Source organism: Catharus ustulatus, chromosome 1 (assembly GCF_009819885.2).
Source record: "Catharus ustulatus isolate bCatUst1 chromosome 1, bCatUst1.pri.v2, whole genome shotgun sequence".
NCBI classification, from domain to species: Eukaryota; Metazoa; Chordata; class Aves; order Passeriformes; family Turdidae; genus Catharus; species Catharus ustulatus.
In genome coordinates this window covers 68,707,960-68,730,679 of record NC_046221.1, presented here as the reverse complement: position 1 = coordinate 68,730,679, position 22,720 = coordinate 68,707,960, and the positions used below count along the sequence as shown (strand labels likewise).

At 39.7% G+C, this 22,720-nt stretch overlaps 2 protein-coding genes across 6 annotated transcripts in view; one reads left to right on the top strand and one right to left on the bottom strand.

Annotated features, from left to right (window-relative positions):
- Positions 1-1,011: 1,011 nt before the first annotated feature.
- On the top strand, positions 1,012-4,649 carry LOC116997964 (transmembrane protein 14C). Its single transcript, XM_033063237.1, has 4 exons — positions 1,012-1,176; positions 1,494-1,595; positions 3,550-3,634; positions 3,858-4,649. Exons 1-4 carry the CDS (start codon positions 1,101-1,103, stop codon positions 3,907-3,909), a joined length of 315 nt encoding a protein of 104 aa, XP_032919128.1. The 5' UTR covers positions 1,012-1,100; the 3' UTR covers positions 3,910-4,649.
- Positions 4,650-7,079: 2,430 nt separating this feature from the next.
- The window catches only part of MAK (male germ cell associated kinase), a 29,616-nt gene continuing 13,975 nt past the window's right edge, over positions 7,080-22,720 (bottom strand). For 4 of the 5 annotated variants that reach the window (XM_033063191.2, XM_033063208.2, XM_033063199.2 and 1 more), the window contains 8 exons: positions 20,686-20,853; positions 18,613-18,927; positions 17,404-17,594; positions 16,752-16,882; positions 14,730-14,861; positions 12,880-12,954; positions 11,289-11,417; positions 7,080-8,559 (listed from right to left, as the gene is read on the bottom strand). In XM_033063191.2, the coding sequence (XP_032919082.1) occupies positions 8,408-8,559; positions 11,289-11,417; positions 12,880-12,954; positions 14,730-14,861; positions 16,752-16,882; positions 17,404-17,594; positions 18,613-18,927; positions 20,686-20,853 (1,293 nt within the window). In that variant the 3' untranslated portion in view covers positions 7,080-8,407. The remainder of the gene's footprint in view (positions 8,560-11,288; positions 11,418-12,879; positions 12,955-14,729; positions 14,862-16,751; positions 16,883-17,403; positions 17,595-18,612; positions 18,928-20,685; positions 20,854-22,720) is intronic. The other variant, XM_033063217.2, reaches the window with a different exon arrangement.

The window sequence follows — 22,720 nt, the reverse complement described above, 5'->3', positions numbered from 1 at the left end:
TAGTGTAAAGCATTAGTGATAGGTGAGTGGACCAACTCCCTACTTGGTGCAAACTAGAATGAAAAATGGAAATAAATACCTGTCTCAGTGAGTGAATTAGCACCAGCTAGCAAGCCTGCCTTTGGGACAAAGGACTGCATGCAGTGCAGTGCCGGGCAGGTTCTCCACGTGCTGCTGTAGCACAACACCACCATCGCTCTGCATGCACGAGGCATCCTCACCAGAGCTGCAAGGAATCCAGATGCCTTCTTTTGAAGGCTGGATTGGACTTCCAGAGCAAGGTTGGCTTCTGAGAGGAGACACCAGGAGCTACCCTCACGTTGGGCAGAGTCAGCCAGACCCGCTGCTGGCCGAGGCTGAACTCCCGACGACACCGGTGGCACCTCCGTGATAATGTATTTAAGAAGCAGAAAGGACTTACTGCACAACAGCAGCAGCAGCTGGAGAGAGGAACGAGAGCCTGTTGGGAGGAGCAGCCCTGCAGACAGCAAGGTCAGGGAAGGAGGAGGACAGGAGGTGTTCCAGGTGCAAGAGAGGAGATTCCCCTGCAGCCCGAGGTGCATCCCAGGGTGAGGCGGGCTAACCCCCTCCAGCCCATGGATCAGAGACCTGCAGAGACCTGCGGCCCACAGAGCAGCCCACGCTGGAGGAGGTGGGCATGCCCCAGAGGAAGGCAGGAGGACTTGTGAGCAGGCAGAAGGTCCGAGCTGGAGCAGCCTGTTCCTGAAGGACTGCACCCCGTGGAAGGAGCCACGCTGTGGCAGTGCAGGACTGTCTCCCGTGGGAGGGACCCCACGCTAGGGCACCCCTGGCAGTGCGGGGTGATGTCGAGCCGGGGAAGAAAAGGGAAGGTGGTTGCTCCTGCTTAATTTCGGACTTTGCAGCTGTGTTACTGATGGGCAGACAAGCAAGCAGACTCTCTCGGAGCCCAGCCAGCACGGCCACGGCGCCGCGGCCGGCGCGGGCCCTCCCCGGGTGCCGTCACGGCGGCGGGCGGGACCTCCGTGAGGCGGCCCCGGGGCGGGCACGGACGGAGCGAGCGCGGCCCAAGGTCGGCCTGCCCTGCCCTGCGCTGTGCGGCTCTCCGCGGCTGCCCGCAGATGGAGTACGACTGGCTGGGCTTCGGCTACGCGGCGCTGGTGGCCACGGGCGGTGTCGTGGGCTACGCCAAGGCAGGTGGGTGCTGGTGGCCGCGCTGTCCCTGTGCCGGTCGTGCCCGCAGGCAGTCCCCGCTCGGCTCCCCTCAGCTCCGCCCGCTCCGGCGCCGCGGCGGCAGCGAGCCCGCAAAGTCCCGCTAAGTCCTTGTTGCCACCTCGCGGAGGTCTGCAAAGTGTCTTAAAAAAATCTCCCCAAACCCCACAGCCTAACCCCTAGTGCTTTGGTTAGGTTGGTTTTGTGGATTTACTAGTACGGGAAAGTCGCAAAGTGCTTTCGTTTGGTGTGCAGGCTGACTGTGTGTGTTCTTCCGCTGACTGCTTTATTTTTTATTCAAGGCAGCGTCCCTTCTCTCGCTGCCGGTCTTCTGTTTGGCGGCTTAGCGGGACTAGGCGCTTACCAGCAGTCCAAAGATCCGAAGAATGTGTGGCTTTCCCTCGGTAAGTGTGCTCGGCAGCCGAGTACCGAGTGTTACTGGTAGCGGTGGGAACAGTGCCCTTTTTGTCCTTAGCATGCTTCAGCTGCTCTGCGCCCTTTTACCTATACAAATGTTGTCCTGTGCCCTTTTACCTATACAAATGTTGTAAGTGGTGGCAGGACCTCCTGCCCACGGCCAGGAGGTGTTTGTGTAAGAGCATGATACCTGGGTTGAGGACCTGGATTGTCCCCTGTGAATCCAGAGTTGGTGAGAAATACCTGTCTCCTCTGCCAGATTAGATATATATGTTAAACCAACACATTTGGTGCAGAAAACATATGTGGAACATTTTTGGTTGTGAAGCAGCGTTTTTAGCCTGTGGTGGTGGAATAAGCACTATTTTTGCAGTAGTGACAGCGCTGTGACAGGTGGTATGTGGCCTTATGGAACCTTGGTTTGCACAAGCATCTCAGGAGCAGTGCACGTTCCAATGCATCATACACTCTGGATGTAAAAGAGGCAGTTATCTGCTCTGCTTGCTTACAGTAGAACTTACAAGAAGTTGTGGGTGCTAAGCTTGCAGTTAACTCTTCAGGGAAGGAGAAGGATGAAATCACTATGGAAAGTATTATGCAGCACTCAGGTGAACCTCAGGGAATTGCTTTGCTGCAGGAGTGCAATAGCTGGTTAAACCACTATCGGGTGGCACTTTAGGCACTAGGGTATCCTGGACAACTTCTTGAGGAGCCTGCTAGTTCTCTAACTATTCCATAGTGTCACTAGTGCTATGATACTATAGTTTTACAGTGATTTAAGACTATTTTAAAGCAATGGGACTAATGCGCTGAAAGGCTCTCTGAAGCCATTGTAGAGGTCCAAGCTTGTGTTAAGGAATGAAATGTAGACTGCAGGTCAATGTAAAGCACAATTTCCGTTTGTGAACTGTCCCTCCACTCTGGCATGCTGTGGGAGTGGCCGTGCATCTCTGGCACAGGTTTTTAGGCAGTGTCATGGAAGAGGGATGAGCAGCTTTTGTATATCCTGATACGGTGCATGGAATGCTTTCAAATGGATCTCTTGAAAGCAGTGATGTGTCACAGTCTAGTACAGCTCTTCTTCATCCCTCCATCCCTCCTCAGCCCTCCTTGCCACATGCAGCTGTGGCTCCTGCAGAGCTGTAAGTTGGTCCCAGTACATCAGGAGTAGAAATGCAGAAATAGAGCCTTGACAGAGGAGCTCTAGAATACCTTTTACCCTGTCTGATGCAAACAGACTTGAGGCTTTGGGAAAAGGTATGCAGCATTATCACCTGCCTTTCTTCTTCAAGAAACAATGGCCGTGTAAAGTTCATGTGAATGTTGATGGGATTCCTTATCCGAATTTAGAGATAAAATAATTTGGAGTAGTGTCTAAGATGTTGATTGCTCTTTCAGTTTGATCCTTTGGATTGCTTTCTGTTTTCCAGTCACTTTCAAATGGGGTTGTTTTCTTTCCAGTTGTAGTATTTGGTGCCACTTTCAAGTTCAGAATGTTGCAGAGAAACGGGAAGTGTAAATAGTATTTACCTCCCACATAGCGAATACTGTCACCATCCCAGCTTTCTGGCAGTTCTGAGCTTGCCTGTGTTTGAGGGAATAATCATTCTTTTGCAAATAAGGGTTGAGGGAGAGCTAGTGACCTGTTGAGAGGGTTAGAGTTTGTGTGTGATCAGACCGTGGTCTCAACCCTGGTAAGATCTCCTCGCTTCCGCTGAGCAGTGGAGCATGTTACCAAGGCTGCTGAGAAGCTTGTAATGACAGCTTTGATGCTGAAGAAAATCAAATTGTTTACTCACAGAGGGAGGCATTCCTGTCTGTATGTGTAGGTCTGTTTGGTTGGTGCTGCTCAGTGTCCAAGTGTTACTCAGTTACCAAGTGTGACAAAGCTGTGCTGGCATTTCTGTGTCAAATGGTTCTGACTGGGCTTCTTTTCAACAGTGGCGTCTGGCACCTTGTCTGCTGTTATGGGAATGAGATTTTACAACTCCAAAAAGGCGATGCCTGGGATAATTGCCGGTGCCAGGTAACCACCTATCCTTTGTTCTTGTCTGTGTCATTGAATAAATATTTTAGTTATTTGTGGATTCTATTGTTTTAAAAATGTTAAATGGTAAGTTCTGTGAAAAATGAAATCCTGTGGTGGTGTTCAGCTAAATGAAATTGTATCAGTGCTTTCTTCCTTCTTGTTCTTAATGGGATTTTGCCTCCACCTCCCTCTCTTTTATAACAACTATTCTGCTCCACAGTTTACTGATGGTTGGACGGATTGGATTGCAGATGATGGAAAAAACCTATTAAGCCATAAATCTGCATCAAGTGACTTGAAGACACATGACTGAGAAGCCCAAAAATGCAACTGCCTAAATGTGCTGCACATAAGTGGAAAAGGCACTGCTACCTGTGTGTTGTATTTTTCATATCCTAATGCAAGTGGGTTGTGTTTTTAAAGGACTGACATAGAGAGCCCTTGCCAATGGTATTTGTCTTAACACTTTCTGCACTGAAAGAAAGCAAGAAAATATGAGTATAGCATTAGTTTAGCTTCTGGTCCTGCAACTTAGTGTTGACAAAGACGTCCTGGCCCTTGCATTCAGACAATTGCAGGATTGAAGCTTAAATGCATATTTGACTTGTCCCTCTAAAATCATGTATACCTTTAAAACCAGGGGAGAGGAGTTGCCAGTTTGTCACTAGCAATTAATACAATAAATGTGCTTATGATGTTGCATCTCCCTTTCCATGCCAGTTTATCTGTTCATTGTGTTTGTCAGTCAGGGAGTTTGTTCTCCCAGCACTGTGTGTTAGAATCCGATCCCACAAAACACAATCACGGAGCCGGCTGTTGAGGCTCTGCTGTAATGCAAAGAATGCTTACCCATGCCTTGCAATCACTTGTAAGCTCAGCTATATGTCATTCATTTCACTTCCACAGATTACTACTCATAAATCAAAAATATGCTTTATTTGATAATGCTGAATTATAGGCACAGCTTTATTAAAATGTTATTTTAAATAAACTAAGAAATTATTACTGCAAACTTTTGTGTTCTACACAGTGTATTTTATCTCTAATTGTTGATCTGGACTGATACAGCTTGATGCCTTTCCTGCAGGGTGGGAGGATATATTTGAGAGCATGAATTGCATAAATAATCTATCCCTGAATCTACTAACTTGTACATACAAAAATCTTACAAGAATCTGAACTGGGAGGGACATGGAGAGCACAAAAGCATACAGACCATATATTCAGATAAGTATTATATTAAAGTTTTTTAGTTTGGGATTTTTTTTTTCTGAGGGGATAATCTATTTTAGATTTAGAAAATACTGTATGAAAGTTTATTTAAAGACCAAAGGGCTTATTTGATCAGTCTTTGTCCTCAGTTGATTCCCTTAATGCCTGAAATCATTCTAAATATAAACCTTCCATAGAGAAATATCCTGGAAGATACAGATGGATAGTCATGTATCCTTTTTCTGGTCTCATTTAACTTATGTCCCTCATGTACCTTTTTGCATAGATTCTGAGCTTTGATTTCTTCAACCTTCTTTCTTTGGTACCTGTTACTGAGAGAGATGGAGGCAAGAGGGCTGGTCCATTAGATTGGTGAGACTCTGGAGTTGCTGAGAATTCTCTGAGTATCAGGGTAGTACCTTGGCAGGAGGGTCATGTCCTGTGGTTTTCCTTCCCTCCTCCCACAGGCAGAGCAGTGACCTTGTGCTGAGTGAGCAGGAGGTGCACAGCTGAGCCAGTGGCCACAGCCAGGCTCTGCCAGCAGGAGAGTGGTTTGCCAGGCAAGTCACAGGGATGAGGCAGGGCTTAGGTCAAGCCAGCGTGCCAGGTCCGTCAGACTGGGTTCCAGATCTGCAGGGACATGGCCAGGAACGGGTGCAGCTCCAGCAAGAGTCTCAGCAGCCTGGTCCCAGGTCAGACAACTTGGGTCAGAGCTGCCTTGAGCATAGACAGATCTGGATGGGGAACTGTGCTCAGAGCATCTTCTTAGAGCCTTTATTCATCATCCTGCAGAGTTCAACTTCAGGCATTCATCTGTATTTACATTTCTCTCCTACCTCCCTGCAGAGAAATAAGGGGTGTGCAGGACAGCAGATGGTTTGTTAATATGACACCCTTTTAAGTGCCTAATTCCAGCCCAGGACCCAGCATTGGTGGGCAGGTGTCTCCATGTCTTTCCAATTAGAACAAAGTTAGTAAGGCAGACATTAGCATTTAAGACACTTCTCTTTAAACTGGTTTATGGGGATTTTTTGCTTCTTCATATTTCTGTTGAAGCAGTTTTCTCCTGTAGGAGTAGGACACAAACATAAATGCATCTCCTGAAATAAACTGAGAACAGCCATGACCCAGCAGTTTTGCAATTGTATAATGCTGGTCTGAAATCAGGTAACTTGTGAATTTGAATTGCAGTTGTCTTTAACAGAATAAAGACAATAGAAAGCAGAAAACTGGACTCATAAGCTTTTTTAAACTTTTAGATTGAAGTGTGAACGCTTGCTGCTGTTTCCTGAGCTTTGGAAAGCAACGGGTTGAATTGAGAACTGCTGGTAGAAGTCATTTAGAACTTGTGGTAGAACACTCATGCTCAGGGTAAACAGCAGTAATATAGGCAAAGGCACAAGAGAAAAATCTTAGCCTTACATACATTTTACACCCCTTTGAAATTTTACTAGCATATAGTAATTTTTTAAGCATTTCTTCACAAGCAATCTGATGTGTACCAATGAATCAGAGTTAAATGACTGTACAAAGCCTGCTAGCCTTTTCTTGCTGTTTGCAACAAGAATTAATCAACACTAGTTATGCTTTGCTTATGGACAAGTAAAGGCTGATCTGGTTATGTCAAAGCCCTTTCAAGGTTCAATAGCACATGACAAGGACAGCATGTTTGTTCTAACCGTATTTAGAGCCATAAACAGTACCTATTTATTTTTCTGCTCGAAGGTGACTCACAGACGTGAGCTATTGGCACATTATTAGTTAATTCCTTGACCAGGCTGTGATTTTAACTGTCATTGGCATCTTGTACTAGAGACAAATGGTTAATTTATTTTGTTTTATAATTATAAAATCATAGCTTTTATGCCTGTTACAAACTGTCTGAGGGTGTCGTTCATTGCCACAGCAAGTTACAGATATGTTCTACAGTTAAATAAAGATGCATTTAAGTAGCATAGGAACATCTCTTAGTACTAAGAGAATGAAAAATACTTACTCCTAGACCAGTAGCAATTGAATTAAACTCTCCAGTGCATTACTAACCAGACAGCCCTATTCTTGCATAGCTCTTGCAGTATTAAAAAAAAAGTGTTTTCTTTAGGTGCAATTTTCTTAACAAAATATTTGACTTTGTGGTACAACTGTTTTAGATTAAATTGCTTTCCAGGAAGTTAATGTAGCCCCTATGTTATGACACATTAGTTCAACAACAGGAGTTTACATTTCAAGATACATTTATAAAAGCCATACAAATAAATTTATTGTTTTTACAATGCTTGAAGTCATCATTAACAACTTTATATCTTTAAAAAGCATACTCAGTTTCAAATGGCAAGTTTAATATTACTATGAAGTCTAAAGCATTTATTGTAAACGCAGTTACCAGAAGTAGCCCGGCTCAACATTCTAATAAACAATTTACTGTACATTGCAAAGTTCTTTGGGCAATATTATTATAAAAGCATAAAAGTTGGGGAAGGTACTGAATGAGCATATAAACAGTGATATATGGAATTATTAAAGTTTTGTCTGTGTTTTCAGGTATCTAGGTTGGCCTTTAAGATCTAAAACAGAAAGCAATGTCTTTGAAGAACAGACCAATATTCTCCCTTGTGTAGCCTATTCAAACTCCCTAGTTTAGTCTGATCTCCCAATAAAGACATGTAGGACCAAGAGTTTAGTGATAATTTAGGCATTTTTGGCTAAGTCACCCTTAAAATGAGTGACAGACTGCAGTGATTTAGGCTTTTTAAATGGTCCCTGTGACACACCTTTGACAGGACAGAGATAAATCTCTACAGATCCTTGACCAAAAATGGCAATAAGTTAATTCAAACAGCAGAATCTGATCATTAGGCTTCACTTCACAGCTTGGTAAGTAGTATTTAGTACTTGTTTAGCTATTTTCCAATATTGCTATAGCATTCAACAGGCCTCTACTAGCCAGATTTCTAGCCCTTCCTTGTGTAGTATCTATCAGGGGATTGCCTATGTCCTACTACAGGGGTTTCAGCTCTCATTGCTACATGAATATTTGACCTTACAGACCCTGAGTAACTCTTAGTTACAAGCGAGTTCCGAAATGCTTGCAGGAGACTGATGTTCTTCACAACAGATCTGTGCTTTCACTCCCATCTTCCTGCTAAGGAACCAGCCTAACACCTGGAAGCCTGGTGCTGCTCTGCTTCAACCCTTCTTTGTGCTGCTTGTGTGCTTCAAGCACATCCCAGCAGCAGCTGTTGCACTGGATGAACTACCCTAACCCTAGTTGTTCCGAAGAGTAAGAGAACAGAACTATCTATAGAAAACACCAGGTGAAATCTACTTTTCAGTTTTGGCAATATGTGTTGTCTAATACTTCATTGCATCCTACTTTACAGCCTGTATTTTGCATGGTATTATATGTACTATACAGGTAACAGAACACAAGGTCTTTTTTTTTTTTTTTCTTTACTATTGCATAGTCTTAGGAAAAGCTGGAGCAAATAAGCTTTTCAGGTTTCCAAGTGCAGGAGAACTGAACACTGAGTATGTAATGTCCACACAGGATGGTGTTTTCTATCTGTTCCCTCCGTATTTGGCCACCCAGTCTGTTCTCCCGTGCACTCGCTGAATTGGGGGGCGAGTTAAGATACTTGTGTTCTTTGCTGCTGCATTGAAAGTAGGACCTGGTAACGGAGGACGACCAGCTTTGTTTTTCCAGGAATAATCTGAAAAGAACAAGAACTGAGAATTAATTGTGACTAAAAACGTACTTTACTCCCTTACAGAGAAAAGAACGAGAGCTTACAGATGACTTAAGGTACTCAAGGATGCTAGTGTAGCAGCATGCTTTGGTCTATATGTCATAAAACACCCTGGAAGGGACCCACAAGGATGTAGAGTCCAACTCCTGCCCACACAGGACAACCCCAAGAATCACACCATGTGACTGAGACCATGCTGTCTGTGCTTGTTTTCCAATAACAATATTTTTTCCAATAGTTTGTGTGTATTATTCTCACCTACTGAATAGTTGTTTTGCAGCAATCCCTCAAAAAAACCACTGAGAATGAAATTCCGTGGAAAAACTGATACAAATGTCTACAACTCTGTATCTCCTATTACAAAACTTCTACAGTATGAAAAGTGTTCTTTCTTCTCAGATATTTAAAAAAGCATGTCATTATAACATTGATAAACTGATTAAGATTCAGACAGGTTAGATTGAAAGACAGCTTCTAGAAACCCCCTTGTTCTTTTTGAGATTTTATGCGTTTTATTCTCCTCATGCTTGGGTCAGAACTCCTGCTGTACTTGGAGGCAAGTCTTGTTTGCTCCATTTCCCATTCCTCCATTGATTTAATAGGATTTATTCCAAGTTTGAAGGCTTTTCTTCTCTCTTAATATTGGCACCCACCTGATCTCAGGCACTAGCAGTAGCACTACTGTATTCCTAGCCTTTCTATTAGATTTTCCCTTTTGATATTTCAGGTAGTTGTTACTTCCTCAAGTTTCATGTGATTAAAGTAGTTGCCCTGCTGCAGGGGCTGACGTTTCTTCATGTTCATGACTAATTCAATCATTTTCCCAAGTCTTTAAAATCAGCCAGCCAGGACTCCTTTTATCCAGACTCCTGCTATACACCTTTCCCTTGTTTCCTTAGCATTCCTAAGGTAGATCCTGCCCTTTTCATTCCTACTTTTGTAGTTTAGTCTTATTATGTACTGATACTCTTTAAAACAAAATTTAACATTTAAATTGAATGGGTGCCTAGGTATCATTCTGTTTCTTAGAGAAAACCACATGGTTTTCGTAGGATTTTTCAGCAGTGGATTGAACCTGTTAAGGAACAGGTGAGGAGCAAGACACTTAAAAAGGGGAAACATCAAGGAGCTGAAATTGGGGGTCAGGTCTCCCTGACCTCTTTGAAAACTGTTTCTTTTTATTGTAGGCTGGCATTCCCTATCTTCCATCAGCAAGTATGATTCCAGCCTACACTCTCTTGGCAATAAAGGTCACTTTTCCTGGTATTTTCCTCAGAAAAATTGATCTTGCATACTACATTAAAATATTTAAATTATGGCATTAAAAATTTTAACAGAAAAAATTAAAAGAGCAAAAACAATTGAGAGCATAACTTATTACATTTTGGATAATATAAAGCAAGGCTCACTAAAAATATTAATGTTCAAATACTGACATCTAGGAGATAAAACCTGCCATTTGCTTTGTCCCTATTTCTCTTCCCATACAAGTCTGGCGACTTTAAGGTAAATATGAATGGTTTAAGCAATAGGATTCTTGTTCTTCTCTAGGACATGGAAGAGTATCTTAATTGACCTCCATCTTCCAGCCTTTCTGACTTCTACTACACATAGGACATTTCTGGTTACAGATTAACAGTAAATTTTATTTGCTTTGGAACACCACATGTGGGGGACAAAAAAAAAAATCGCAATTCACAGCAGTCTAGAGAGAATTGCATATTTTGTCCTCCTGTGAACTTTCTGATCCATGCTTTGTGACAAATCAACTCTTGCAGTTGTGTGTTTCAGCAGTGAATCAATAAGACAATGAAGTGCAGCTCCAGCCTTCCTTGGTGGGCTTCTGATCAAGTCAGATGCAAAATATGCATAAATCTAAGCATATTTTATATATATATATATGTATGTATGTGTGTGTGTGTGTGTGTGCCATCTTGTTCTTTCCCCCCTGCTCCAGTTCTCTGAAGCCACTTGCAAGTTCTTAAGGAGAACAGGCAACTCAAAGGAGCATGTCAGCAGAAAGACAACATTATTAAGCAGGACCATATCAGATTGGTCTGCCATGGGCCCGTTGGTTAAACAATTTACCCTTGGTTTAGGGCCTTGCTATCTCCTCTGAAGTAACTAGAGAAGAGGGCTGCTGGGTGTGGACAACAGCTCTAGTCTCCACTCACAAACCAGTTAGTTTCTCCTGCCTCCTGAGCACTCCAGTTCATCTTCTCTGAGTCAGAAACATGACAGTGAAGAAGGTGCTCAGAATGTCACCAACACTGCAGAGGATCCAAGGTAACAGTTACATCCAGAACAGATTTCACATTGTTTTTAACAAATGAATGGAGTCCCAACTACATGACCATTTACTGTAGAGTTGTGGAGTTGCATGTTTTTACACTGATTATCCCATCACCACTAATGAAAAGTAGTTTAACAAATGGTCCAAATCTTCTTTGCACCTTTTGTAATTATTTTCTCTTTTATCTAACATATATTAATAGCAGTAGCTTCTCTAAGTATCAGGACAACCTCTAGGCACCTACATGCAGTTCACTTGTATTAAGAAGAATTTATGCCCTACAATTTTATTTACAAAACTTGAGGAAAACCTTACCAAGGGCTAATGCATCTCTTAGGAAGCATGGAAAATGAACATTTCTCTTTGTCCTGGATATGAGTAGTAAAAGAATATTTCTTACCTGATACAGTTGCACCAAGTGGTGCTAGCTGTACCCGTTGTCCAGCTGATCCAACTTCTTTTTTATAGAAGGAAGGGGTGTATAGTCCCGATGGGTTGTAAGCACCACTACTTCCAAAGCCAGGATTTCCTGTTTACATTAGAGAATTTTAGAATTTTCAGCTGCATTAAGAAAACTGCCTGCATTTTATAGTCGCTTCAAATTACAGTTGCAGTACCACAAAAGTACCAAGTATGAGTGTTCTTTAAAAACTCCCTAGTGCTTGTCTCTTGAAAAACATTCTTTCATTGAATTAATTCTTTGTTTTGTAGATTAGCTGGACCCTTTTCAGCACTTAACAGACAAAAATTCAGCAGGAATACAAAGGGCAGGATGAACATTTCATTAGTACTTCCACTAAAGATGGCATAGAAAGGTTTACACTGAGTTGCAGAGAAATTTAGGATCTTACCTTTTGTTTATATCTACTTGCTTTACTGTAAGCTTGTGCTCAGCATGTTTGGCCTAAATCTATTGGAAAGAATGAAATTCAGCATCTCTTGTGGAAAGTGGTGCAACTTGGAGTTGACTTTGACAGTTCCCAGAGTTGAAGGCCTGCTATAAAAATCAGACCCAATTTATCTTCTCTCTTTAACCCTGGCTAGATTTGGTCCAGATCTTTCTTTAAAGCAGAGCTACCCTAGGAAGGCTGACATAACCATCCTCATTTGGAAGCTGGGAAGCAATGTGCATGTACACACAAAATTAATACTGAAATTGGTGTCCAGTGGAAGAGTGGAAGATCTGTTACAATACTTAAGACTCCCTGATCCAAGAAAATGTCTAACCTTCTTCATGTCTGTCATCACTTGGGACAGTGTTAAGACAGTGTTGGCACAGTGTCCAGATAGAAATGCTTTTCCCTTGTGGTATAGCTCTGTGTTTAGTAGTATTAAATTTGTGAAGTAGAAGGCTATACACAGTAGTTTGTTTTAACCTTCATCAAGTGTGAGCATCTTCATCACAGCTTCAGTGGTAGTTGCAGTAAAACACAATATCTTCTTTACCAGTTTTTCTGTCTTAAAAATCTTTGGCCTTTGTGCAATCGCATAAAGATCCTCTTCACACAAACACTCTGTGATAATTTCAGCATTCAGAGCAGTGGAACTAAAAGGCACAGATTAGGCTGTCTGGAATCCTGAGTTTCTTCCCTTTTACTCTAAGGTAACTCCACCAAAACCTGTACAAGCACAGCACTGTAAGATCAGCGCAAGAGAATCCAAATGTAATAAGTCCTGAGTGCTGTCACAAGTAACCCATCCCTGAGGGGGGCATGCACTTGCTGCTTTAGGATCACTTCCTCACCATTATCCAGTGACCTGCTGTAGATTATAATTAGGGTACTAAAATATTCTCTGCCTTTTAAAGCACAGTAAGTTCTAAGAATCCAGAAGAAGCCATAATGAAGAGAACAAGGTTTGACAAAATAGATTGCTACTGAAAATGGAAGTATACGATTATCAGGAACCTGCAATATAATTTTCTTTACAATAAACTGTAAAACAAAAATAGGAAATGTACAAAGAACCAGTCTATAATTGATATAAATTACCTTTTGGATCCTCTAATTTTTCATTCAACCTTTCTTTGCATGATAGCTTTTCAATAGGTACAATTAAGTTTTCATCTGTAGACAAGGAAAATTAAAGGAAGAAAAAGATAGAAGGACAGAACTTTAGAAGAACATTATGAAGAACCAGTGTAAGTGATGTAAAAGAAATGAGGAGAGAAAAAAAGGCAAGCAAGAATGAATATCTGACACATTAGTAACTATAATGTCTTATCCCTGTTTTCTTAAGCAGGAAATGTTACTCCAACAAGCTACTTTACAAAGTCCATTCTAATTATGGACTAACAATATGATTTAGCAACAATACAATTACATTCCATTTACAATTTTAAGGACTCGGTAATATCTTCAAAGTTGACTGATCATGAACTTACAATCATTCATAAATAAAGCATCTGTAACTGTTTGCTCTTACCTTATTTTGCCTTAGAAAAATGTTGTGGCTGATGAAAAAAAAAAGCCTACTTATATAAACTATACATAGTTATTTAAACACAGCAGTGTTGACTTTCAGACTGTCAATATGAAAAGAGAAAATATATAGTTTATATGTCTTGTATTTCTGTGGTCTATCTATCCTGGTTTCATGTGTGTCTGTCTCCCCAGTATATGAAATATCACATGCAATTTAAGATACTGATGGAAATAACAACAAGAATTTTCAAACAAAAAGTAATCCGTTTTAGTGCTTTTTTTTCTTTAAATTCTTGGTAGTAAGACAAATGCAGGATTTCTACCATTAGCATTCATCCTAATTTTATCTTCAGTGCAGTTCAGTAGGTAGATGTCTAGTCTATTGATGAAGACTTTTGGAAGCAGCTATTTGCTTTTCTGTGCCTGATTCCCTTACAAGATTATTTATAAATAATTTATTTCTGAAGCACATGGATACTCTATTAAAAAAAAAAAAAAAGCAAGATGATTGCTTTAAAAAACTTCTTCTATTCCACAAAAAATTCTGGTAGGTGCTGTTGTGTTTCCACTTTCTAAAATCTTGCACATTAATTCAGATGAACAACTTCAGCTTGCCTGACTTTCAGAAGGGAAAATCAGGTTTGTTGACAGTGCAGAATAGCTACTAAAGTTATACTAAAAAGAGGTGCAGCATCTGCATGTAAACAAACCTCCTAAAGCTCTTGCTCTACAAGCATGTAAAGCTGGGGGGGTTTATTGGCCCTGAAGTATTTGGAGAGTGACTCGTACAAGGTGGACAATGGCTGCAGAGTTGGTAACAAGGCAACTTCCCGTAACAGGGACAGTGTACCTGAGGTATAGGGCTTGGTGCTGAGAAGACACATTTCAGTCCAGAGCCTGATGCTTTCCTCAGTGAAATCTTAACTAGTGTTAGACTTCACTCTATAGAATGCTGATATTAGTGTTCTTCACAAAACATAGTCTCACTGGAAGTTCCTTCCTGGAAATAAGGGGACTTTTCTTGCAGCAAAGGATTTAGGACAAAGCCAGTAAATTCATAAAAGACATGTCTAAAATATTAAGCAGCACTTTTATTACATGAGCACACCACCCTCCCTTTTGTTTTCATGGGTGAGACTGCTGTTTGACAGTGTTCCATGATATAGGGAGCAAGTTGCTTAAAGGGGGCCAAAGTTGCCTAGATACAGTAAAATAATGGTCCCAGTGGATTATGTACAAAATTTATCTTGACAGAACTTTATAAATAGGGGCTAGATAATACCCTCTGTCCTGAAAGCAAGAGAAAAAAAAAGAGCCTAGAATCTAAGCTTAATTGCAGAAGTGAAACCAGATATTCTTAACTAAATTAATTAAAGTACAAGGAGATATAATGTAACCATTTTCAATTGCACTGTTACCTGTAGTATTTCTGCTGTAAGTCAATCCTCCCCCAGCATTTGCCAGTGGTTTAGCAAACAACTGGCTGCTCCAGGTTCCGTGTGGTCCTTCTTTATTGACTGCTGCTAAAGAGACACTCTTTGGGTTTACACCTTAGAAAACAAAAGATGGAAAATGTTATAAATACCAAATTTCAAACTTGATTCAACCAATAAATGACATTTCTAGAATAGAAAACCAACACTGAATCATTTGCCTTATAATGGAAAATACCATTAATGTAAATTAATGATGTCCATTGATTAGATTTTTAAGCTGAACCATGAAAACCAGTGACAATAATTTAAGAACAATTCTCTTTATGGTTTCAAGAGAACTTTTAAAAGACTTTTTAGTATAGATGCTTGGTTTCTATAAAACCATAATCTCATAATTGTCTGTCAAAAAAGGAACACACAAATTAAAAATACCTATCAAATGCTAGGGTTCCCAAGGCTAAAAATAAACTATTTCTTCAAGGGCTAAGTTAAAAAGTAGGAAAAAAGTTCTTTTACTTCCTCATGTTACAAGCATTACAAGAATTAGTAGGATTACAACACATGAAAGCAGCTCCCAAATCCAGTGGTTGCAGAGCTAAAGTAATACGGATAAATAAAAACTATGTTCCTCAGACCTATTATTCCCTTAAACGTTGAAATTAATTATTTTTTACATCTATGCCTTTCTCATTGAAAACCATGCAGACATTAAAATTGTGCTTAAAAAAGATAAATACAGATGACTTCTATTTGTGTTACTTTTAGATAGGGAAGTTACTTGCTCTTTATATTTTTCTTTTGGACTTTAACTGTTAAGCCTCTGAGCATCCTATTTAACATTCAAGAACTGATTTCATATTCAGAAGTCATCACTGCCCTAATGAGTTCCTGACAAATTAATCATATGTCATAACAAAACAATTTGCCTGACAATGAGGAATTCCTCTGTGAACCACCTAAATTCTCAAACGTGGATTACAGAATTCATGGTATGATTACTGTAATTGTACAAACCACCATGGTAACAAAAGATACTCGGTGAGACACCAAGAAAATAATTTAACTATAGAATATATTCAGAATACTAACTAAAGGAAACATTCTCTTTGCTTTCTCCTTTCCATTCTCATTCCCAGTAATTAAATAATACCATGTTAATTTCCTACAAAATCACCCAGATTTAGACTAAGATGTCTATTTCTAAAGAAAGATGACTGCCTTGGGAGAGGAAGTGAGGGTGTGAATTCCTACTAGTGCCAGTAGATGGTTATTTCTAAACACTTTGTACAAGGAAGGGGACTGTGTTTATCAGAACTTATGTTCAGAAAATCCAAACATCTTGACACTGCAAAATTGGTAAATATGCACTATATAAAATCATAGAATGGTTTGGGTGGGAAGGCACCTTAATGATCATCTGGTTCCAATTGCCCTGCCATGGGCAGGTACACTTTCCACTAGACCAGGTTACTCAATTTTCCATCCAGCCTGCCCTTGACTACTGCCAGGGATGGGAGGTCCACAGGTCCTCTGGACAGCCTGTCCAGTGCCTCATCAACCTCACAGTAAAGAATTTATTCTATATATATTTTCTAAATTTCCCCTCTTTCTATTTGAATCCATTACTCCTAAACCTCTCACTACAGTCCTAATGAAAAAAAAAAAGTATATAGTTTCTTTAGTCCTCACATATACCTGCTTATAGATTAATCAGGATATATTCCTAGTAATCCAATATACATTGGATTTATATTACTGAGGATTTTTTATGTTACTGGTAATAAGAGCACCTGTGAACTTTTATGGTGTACCAGCAGTGTTGAGGTCCTGCCATGTTTATATAGCCAGGAACTGCTGCATCAATTGTCGTATTTAGTCCAAAACTTGAAAATTTAGCTGATTATGAAAAATAAAACTATCCAGTGAGAAATCCAGAGCTTAAATGTACTGTATGTAGATTATGCACACCTTGCATTTTCCATATGTGTTGAGTTTTAACCTTACCAGGCAGATATCTTGATTGGTTTATATAGTAATCTTTTGCTGATGTATTTGATCTTTCAGAATCATTTCTCATCAGAATCTTGTTTCCCCCTCCTGGCTGGATACAGCATGAAGCTTTTGATTCTGGCACACTGAAAAATCAAAATTTTCAAACCATGTGACCAACAACTTCAGCTTAGAATACCACAAGCTGACCTTAGCCTGAAGAATACAGTGCTCTTCATTTATCCTACTTTTCTCAGTAGAATCTATTTCCACAAGGTAACAGTCAGACCTAATACCTAATGACCTGGGATTTGAAGAAAGAAATGTATCTAACACTATGGAACAAAAGCAAATGTGGCCAAATGGCAGAACACAGTACTATTTAACTGACAAAGGAAGTAACGTTAGTATGTCAAATTTTAGTAAAACAGTTTCTTAAACATACAACAAACACCTGAACCATATAGTGCCTGAAAACAAATTTGATTCTTTTTGGATATTACGGGCACTATAACAACGTAACACCCAAAGCTGATCTGCTCATGCAGTTCTTGGCATTCTTGCAGAATTTTGGTGACTTGAATTTTAATAGACTTTATCTTAATCAATCTATAAATCTACTTCTGTTTACTAAAAGAAATTGTGACTTTATAATTGTTGGACCTACCTAAAAAGAAATTCCTTGTTTTTCTTTTCTTTTAACAGTGCAATGCTAGGCTTCTTTGAACATGACATTCCAAATTCAGGGTCATCCAACTCATCCCAGGTATCCCCAGCCTTTACCAAAGTCTGACCCCACCGTCTTCTGCAGTTTTTAGGACCTAGTACACCATTCAGAGGGCCATTAGCTGTTTGTTTCTATTTTAAATAAATACATAAATGAATAAAAAGTTAAAATTATAATAATAAAAGCACTTTAATTCAATTCTAAAATGTTATGTTTTGTATCTAGTATAACTCCCGACTACTGCTTACAGACTTTGAGGGAATTTTTCCCAGTGTGTTCTACCTATTTTGGTCATAGTTGCATTATGACTTTAAGCACAAAACCTAACAACAATGCCAGCATGTAATTTGGAGTTAGTTCTTTTGGACCGTCATCCTTGAATTGCTCAAGTCTACCTGAAGTAGTGAGCATTCTGTTTGCAAACCCAGCTCAAACACTATTTCTGGCATCTTGCTGAACTCATGTTCTGAACAGTAGTAGGTGAGCTGTAAAGAAATAGAACACTGCTGTGCCCCCAAAGTAAATGCAGCAAGTAAAAGAAACTGATCTTTAAAAGATACTTTTCTTTAACATTCTGTTCCAATGAAATTACTAAGTTTAAAAAATGTCCTTCTATTTACCATTTGTTTTCCAATATTCTCTGAATACCTATTATTTTTTAACATACTTTATATTGCAGTTCAGTGAGTACAAGTTGAAAGCAAAATGAAGTTACAAACCCAAGTTTATTATTCATCTTCCTAAAAATCGTAATTGCTAAATTCTTACAAGGTTAGGAATTGGATGAACCTTTTTTGGTATTTTCCTGCATGAGGCAAATGAAGTTCTCCCTTTCCACTTCTCTATTGTGTACTGACAGTATAGTTGTGAATTGTTTCTCCAAGGTCAAAAAGTGATAGCTATTCCAACTCCATTACTGCATAAGCATGTCACTGAGGGCTATATAATGAACACTGTTGTTACAAGCAATCTATTCTTCTGACTTGCTATAAAATTTTAATAAGCAGACAGTTATATCCTCAATTAGTCCCTAGTTACCATTCTGTATCTCCTCTAATAAAACATATGACAATTTTCAAGGGATCACCTGGCTGAACATACCGAGAACTTTTAGTAAAACCATCTATGCAGTTATTGAAGACAACTTACAGGTGGTGAGTTTTTATTGATATTTGGAAAAAGTGGTTGTGCCTGTGGCTGCTGCTGCTTTGGTACTTGTTGGTTAGCTGTATTCTGAGGCAACTGAATTTGCTGGAGAGGCTGGTGGTAAACCTTTGGCAAGTGGTGCGGCTGTGTTTTGTCAGGTAAATCAGGTGAAGAGAGAGGTTCTGGCTTAGCTTCCAGTTTAGGTAATGATGGCTTTGGCTCTGTTGGCTGAACTGCTTTAACAGAAGTCTGCTTCTCCAGATACTGTGGAGGAGGTCCTAAAATTTGGCCAACTTGAAAGTAAGGGTATTTCAAAGCCTGCAGAAGAAAATATAATACATTAATTTCACTTTAAAAAGTTGACTATGGTAACCTCATAAAGGATCCAAGCAGGTTTCTGAAACATTTGAGCAAGCTTTACAGAACAGATGGAAGATGGATGTGTAATTGCATCATATATAAAGTGTGTATTGAGAACTGGCAGTTCTGTATTTCAAACTTTTATCACATAACTTTGGTAAGACTGATCCACTTGTACATAGGACAGCAGTCATATCCTTTTGTTCCCGTCTTTATCGCTAGGTGGATTCTGTGTTTTGAGGTACGTTATACATTTAACACCATTCTATATTTCTGCAGTAACAAATTTCCATTTTAAAAGAGGTAGTCCCCACAACCTTTACCACATGCTTTATTACATCTCCACTGCTGACTGTGTTTTAGCAACTCAGTAAATAGCCTGAGGTTTTCAGTTCAAAACAAAACAAAACCAACAACAACAAAAAACACAGAAGCAAGATGATTGCCATGGGTTCTACAATTAGAGAATGTTAATGAGCAAGGTTTCTCCCTTATTTTTCTTATCACCAGTTTTTATTTATCTTTAAAACACATTCACTGTGTACATACTGTTGTGCTTTCATGGTGTTTATTAAGAAAATACAGCATCTGTCTTAAGGCATTTTTGATCCTTTCCTCTGACCTTTCCATGTCCTCTGCTACATGCAGAGCATGAACATACCTTAGGAACACACCTCCTCCTATATCAAAACAACCCACTCTGTTAATCCTTCTGGGCAGGATCCTGCTCTTTGTGAGTGCTCAAATACATGTTTTGCCTCAGCTGCACTCAAGAATCACTGCCTTTGAACCACACTGCCATGTGTATGCATTAAACTCTTCTTTTGACTGTGGATTACACAACTGCTGCAGCTGCTTCCTCAATAACTCACCTGGGTAAAAGCTGGTTATTTGCTTTTAAAGCACCATACAGCATTTTGTGTAGAGGTACATAGTACTAGTCTACAGAAATATCTCCATCACTGTACAATAGACATGCTTTATAAAGCGGAGAGGAATGGTTGCTTTATTTGGTACCATCTGCTTAACTGCTTCTGAATCACTTACACTACATCCACCTAGGGTAACTTGCAATATGTTCTTTCTTTCCCAATTGTATTCCTCTTTCATATGTCCTAAATAGGATTACATTAGGTATGAATAATACAAAGGAGAAAAAAATCCACAGAACGTAACCATCCTTGGTCCTTGAAATATGCTTTTTGAAAATTAACTTGGAAAAAATTGTGACCTTTGTGACCTATTGGCATGTTCTTCACAAAGTTCTTTCTTCATCACTTAGTACAATTTACATTCCAAGTAAAAATAATCCTTTGCTCTTCCATACTGCATTCCATCTGCAACCTCACAAAAAGCAGTTTTCAAAGTTTTTGGAACCTCCCTTTGTACAGATGGGGATGAAAACAAAAGTGGCAGAAGTGACTGACTGTAACACTTGCACCTAAGCTATTTCTCTGTCCTATAAAGAGAGAATTTTAAGATACACCAATACAGAAGACAACATTGCAAAAATAACTGAAGAGTTTCTGATGTCTGCTGAGCCAGGTTTAGAACTTTGTCTTCTCACCACTTTAGTCTCATTCCCACCAAAGTGTTTAAAATGAAGAGACATTTGTGGTCATCACTATTATGACAATCAATTGGTCTCTGTATCTACAATTTTTTTAACAATGCAAGAAAATTCAGTCTTATACTTAATCATTCATGTGCTCAGACCTGACTTGCTGTAGGTCTCTTCTTTGGATTCCAGTTCAGCATATCGCTCATAAGCTGTATTGCTTCATTGCTTGCATTTGGGATGAGCGTTTTTAGGCTTATAGGGACACATTGTGGGAAACGGAAATTCATGGCAGAAGCAAGATGGTATCCTTCTGCCCAGTCACTCTGTTTCAAAGGAAAGAAAAAAAATCAGAAAAAAATAACAAAGATGTATTTAGATACAATTTAAGGCTTGAGTCATGCTTGGTCTGCATGGCTCCTTCCTATACAGGTGAAAACAAGCATTCTTGTTTTCCATGACAATCATTACAACACCAGTGAATGCAGCATCAGTCTCCAATGGCAGTCCTCGTAAGGTCTGCTGTAGCTAAAGGTGGAACCATCACCATGAATACACACTTGGACACATTCTATCTGAAGGCAGTACCAGGAATGGTACTGAACATCCCATCTGCCACAGAAATGAGCCCAGCAGCTGACTTCAATGTGCCCTAGTTATGGAAATATCAGAGGTGAGGTCCTTTCATTCACCATGCCACAGCTGTATAACCATGATGCAGCTATACAATATAGCACCAATCCCACCATCACAACAGTCAATGATTAAGTTACAACTAGACAGTATTGCAACATTAAAAAAACCATGACCACCAGATGAGAACTTTTTTCAAGTGTTTAACTTTCCAAAAGTAAACATTGAAGTCCTTCGTTGCTTGATAACTGCATTCTTGGAATACAGAACTATACATTATCAAAGACCTCAAGAGATCATTTACTCCACGCCCTTGTCCCTTCCTGACAGGTGTTAAGTTTCAAAAAGCTTCCAATTTCTGGCAATCCACAGCCAGTCTATACAGACTACCCCAGAGAGTAATCTCCTCAAGCTTAGGAAAATGGAGGTTTCTCATACAAAAAATAGAGGACCATTGTTGAGTGTCCTATCATCCATAGATACGAAGAAAGACTATTTGATTCTTCCCTCTAGAGTGGCCTTTTTATACATTGGGAGGTGGATTTCTTTTTCTTCCTTCCAGTCTTTCTTTGTACAGGCTAAAGAAACCCAAACAATTCCTAGGGTCTAGGCTTTTTAAGTTTTATTTCCTCTCTAGATTCTGATTTTTCTCTCTTGAAAAGGAAAATTCTAAACTGGATACAATATAGCAAGGGAAACAGAAAGATTAGTTCCCTTGTTAATGGGCAATACTCCTTTTTCTATATACTGGTATGGTATTTGTCTTTAGACATACAATACACTAAATAGCTCCTATGACCTCTCCTACAGATGTGTTAGCTGGATGGTTATCCACATCTATTGACGTAGCTGATTATTCCTGCCTAAGTACAGCATTCTGTGCACTACTGAAAAAACTTCTTTAAAGCTACATCTCTAATTTTATACATAAAAAAAACCCCTCTTAAATTCTAATCTTGTTTTCTAACATAATCCTTCTCAGCTGGCTATCTTAAGTAGCAAAATCTACTCCACGAGACAGCCTTCAATACAATTTTAAAAATTTCATCAGAGGCAGAACCACTCAAGTTCTATTCAATTCACCTTTTGAATAACAGCCAGTGAAGCTTAGCCTTTGTGTAAGACTTTCCAAACAGGTATGCTCTTATCATACAGAGAAACCTTATATGCAGCAAAAATATGCATCAGAAACTTTACTGAAGACAAGGTATGACATTTGTGCTCTTCCTCTCTCCACTAAGCTTACAGCACTGCTACAGGGCAAACTGGACTGATTTGGTTTTATGGTACCATGATAGCCATTACTCATCTTTTTATGTACAACAGTTTTAGCTCTGTTAGCACAGTCCATGGTAACAGAAAAACCCTCAAATATAATTGTAAATCACATCTGGTTAAAAAGAAAATTCAAGATTTCAAGTGACTTCCTATTCCAGAGAACAGTTTGTTCATTTAAATTTATGGAGAAAGACTTTGCTCCTTCACTGCACTGCCCTTCTTTATTGAGTTTGGTGGCATTCTATCTGCTAGAAATAGTGATAAAGCAACAATTTACAACAA

Excerpts from the sequence above, each read along its gene's own strand:
- LOC116997964 (XM_033063237.1), top strand. The coding sequence starts at position 1,101 with ATGGAGTACGACTGGCTGGGCTTCGGCTACGCGGCGCTGGTGGCCACG. Across the intron at positions 1,177-1,493 it reads CGTGGGCTACGCCAAGGCAG|GCAGCGTCCCTTCTCTCGCT; the intron begins GTGGGTGCTGGT and ends TTTTTATTCAAG. Across the intron at positions 1,596-3,549 it reads GAATGTGTGGCTTTCCCTCG|TGGCGTCTGGCACCTTGTCT; the intron begins GTAAGTGTGCTC and ends TCTTTTCAACAG.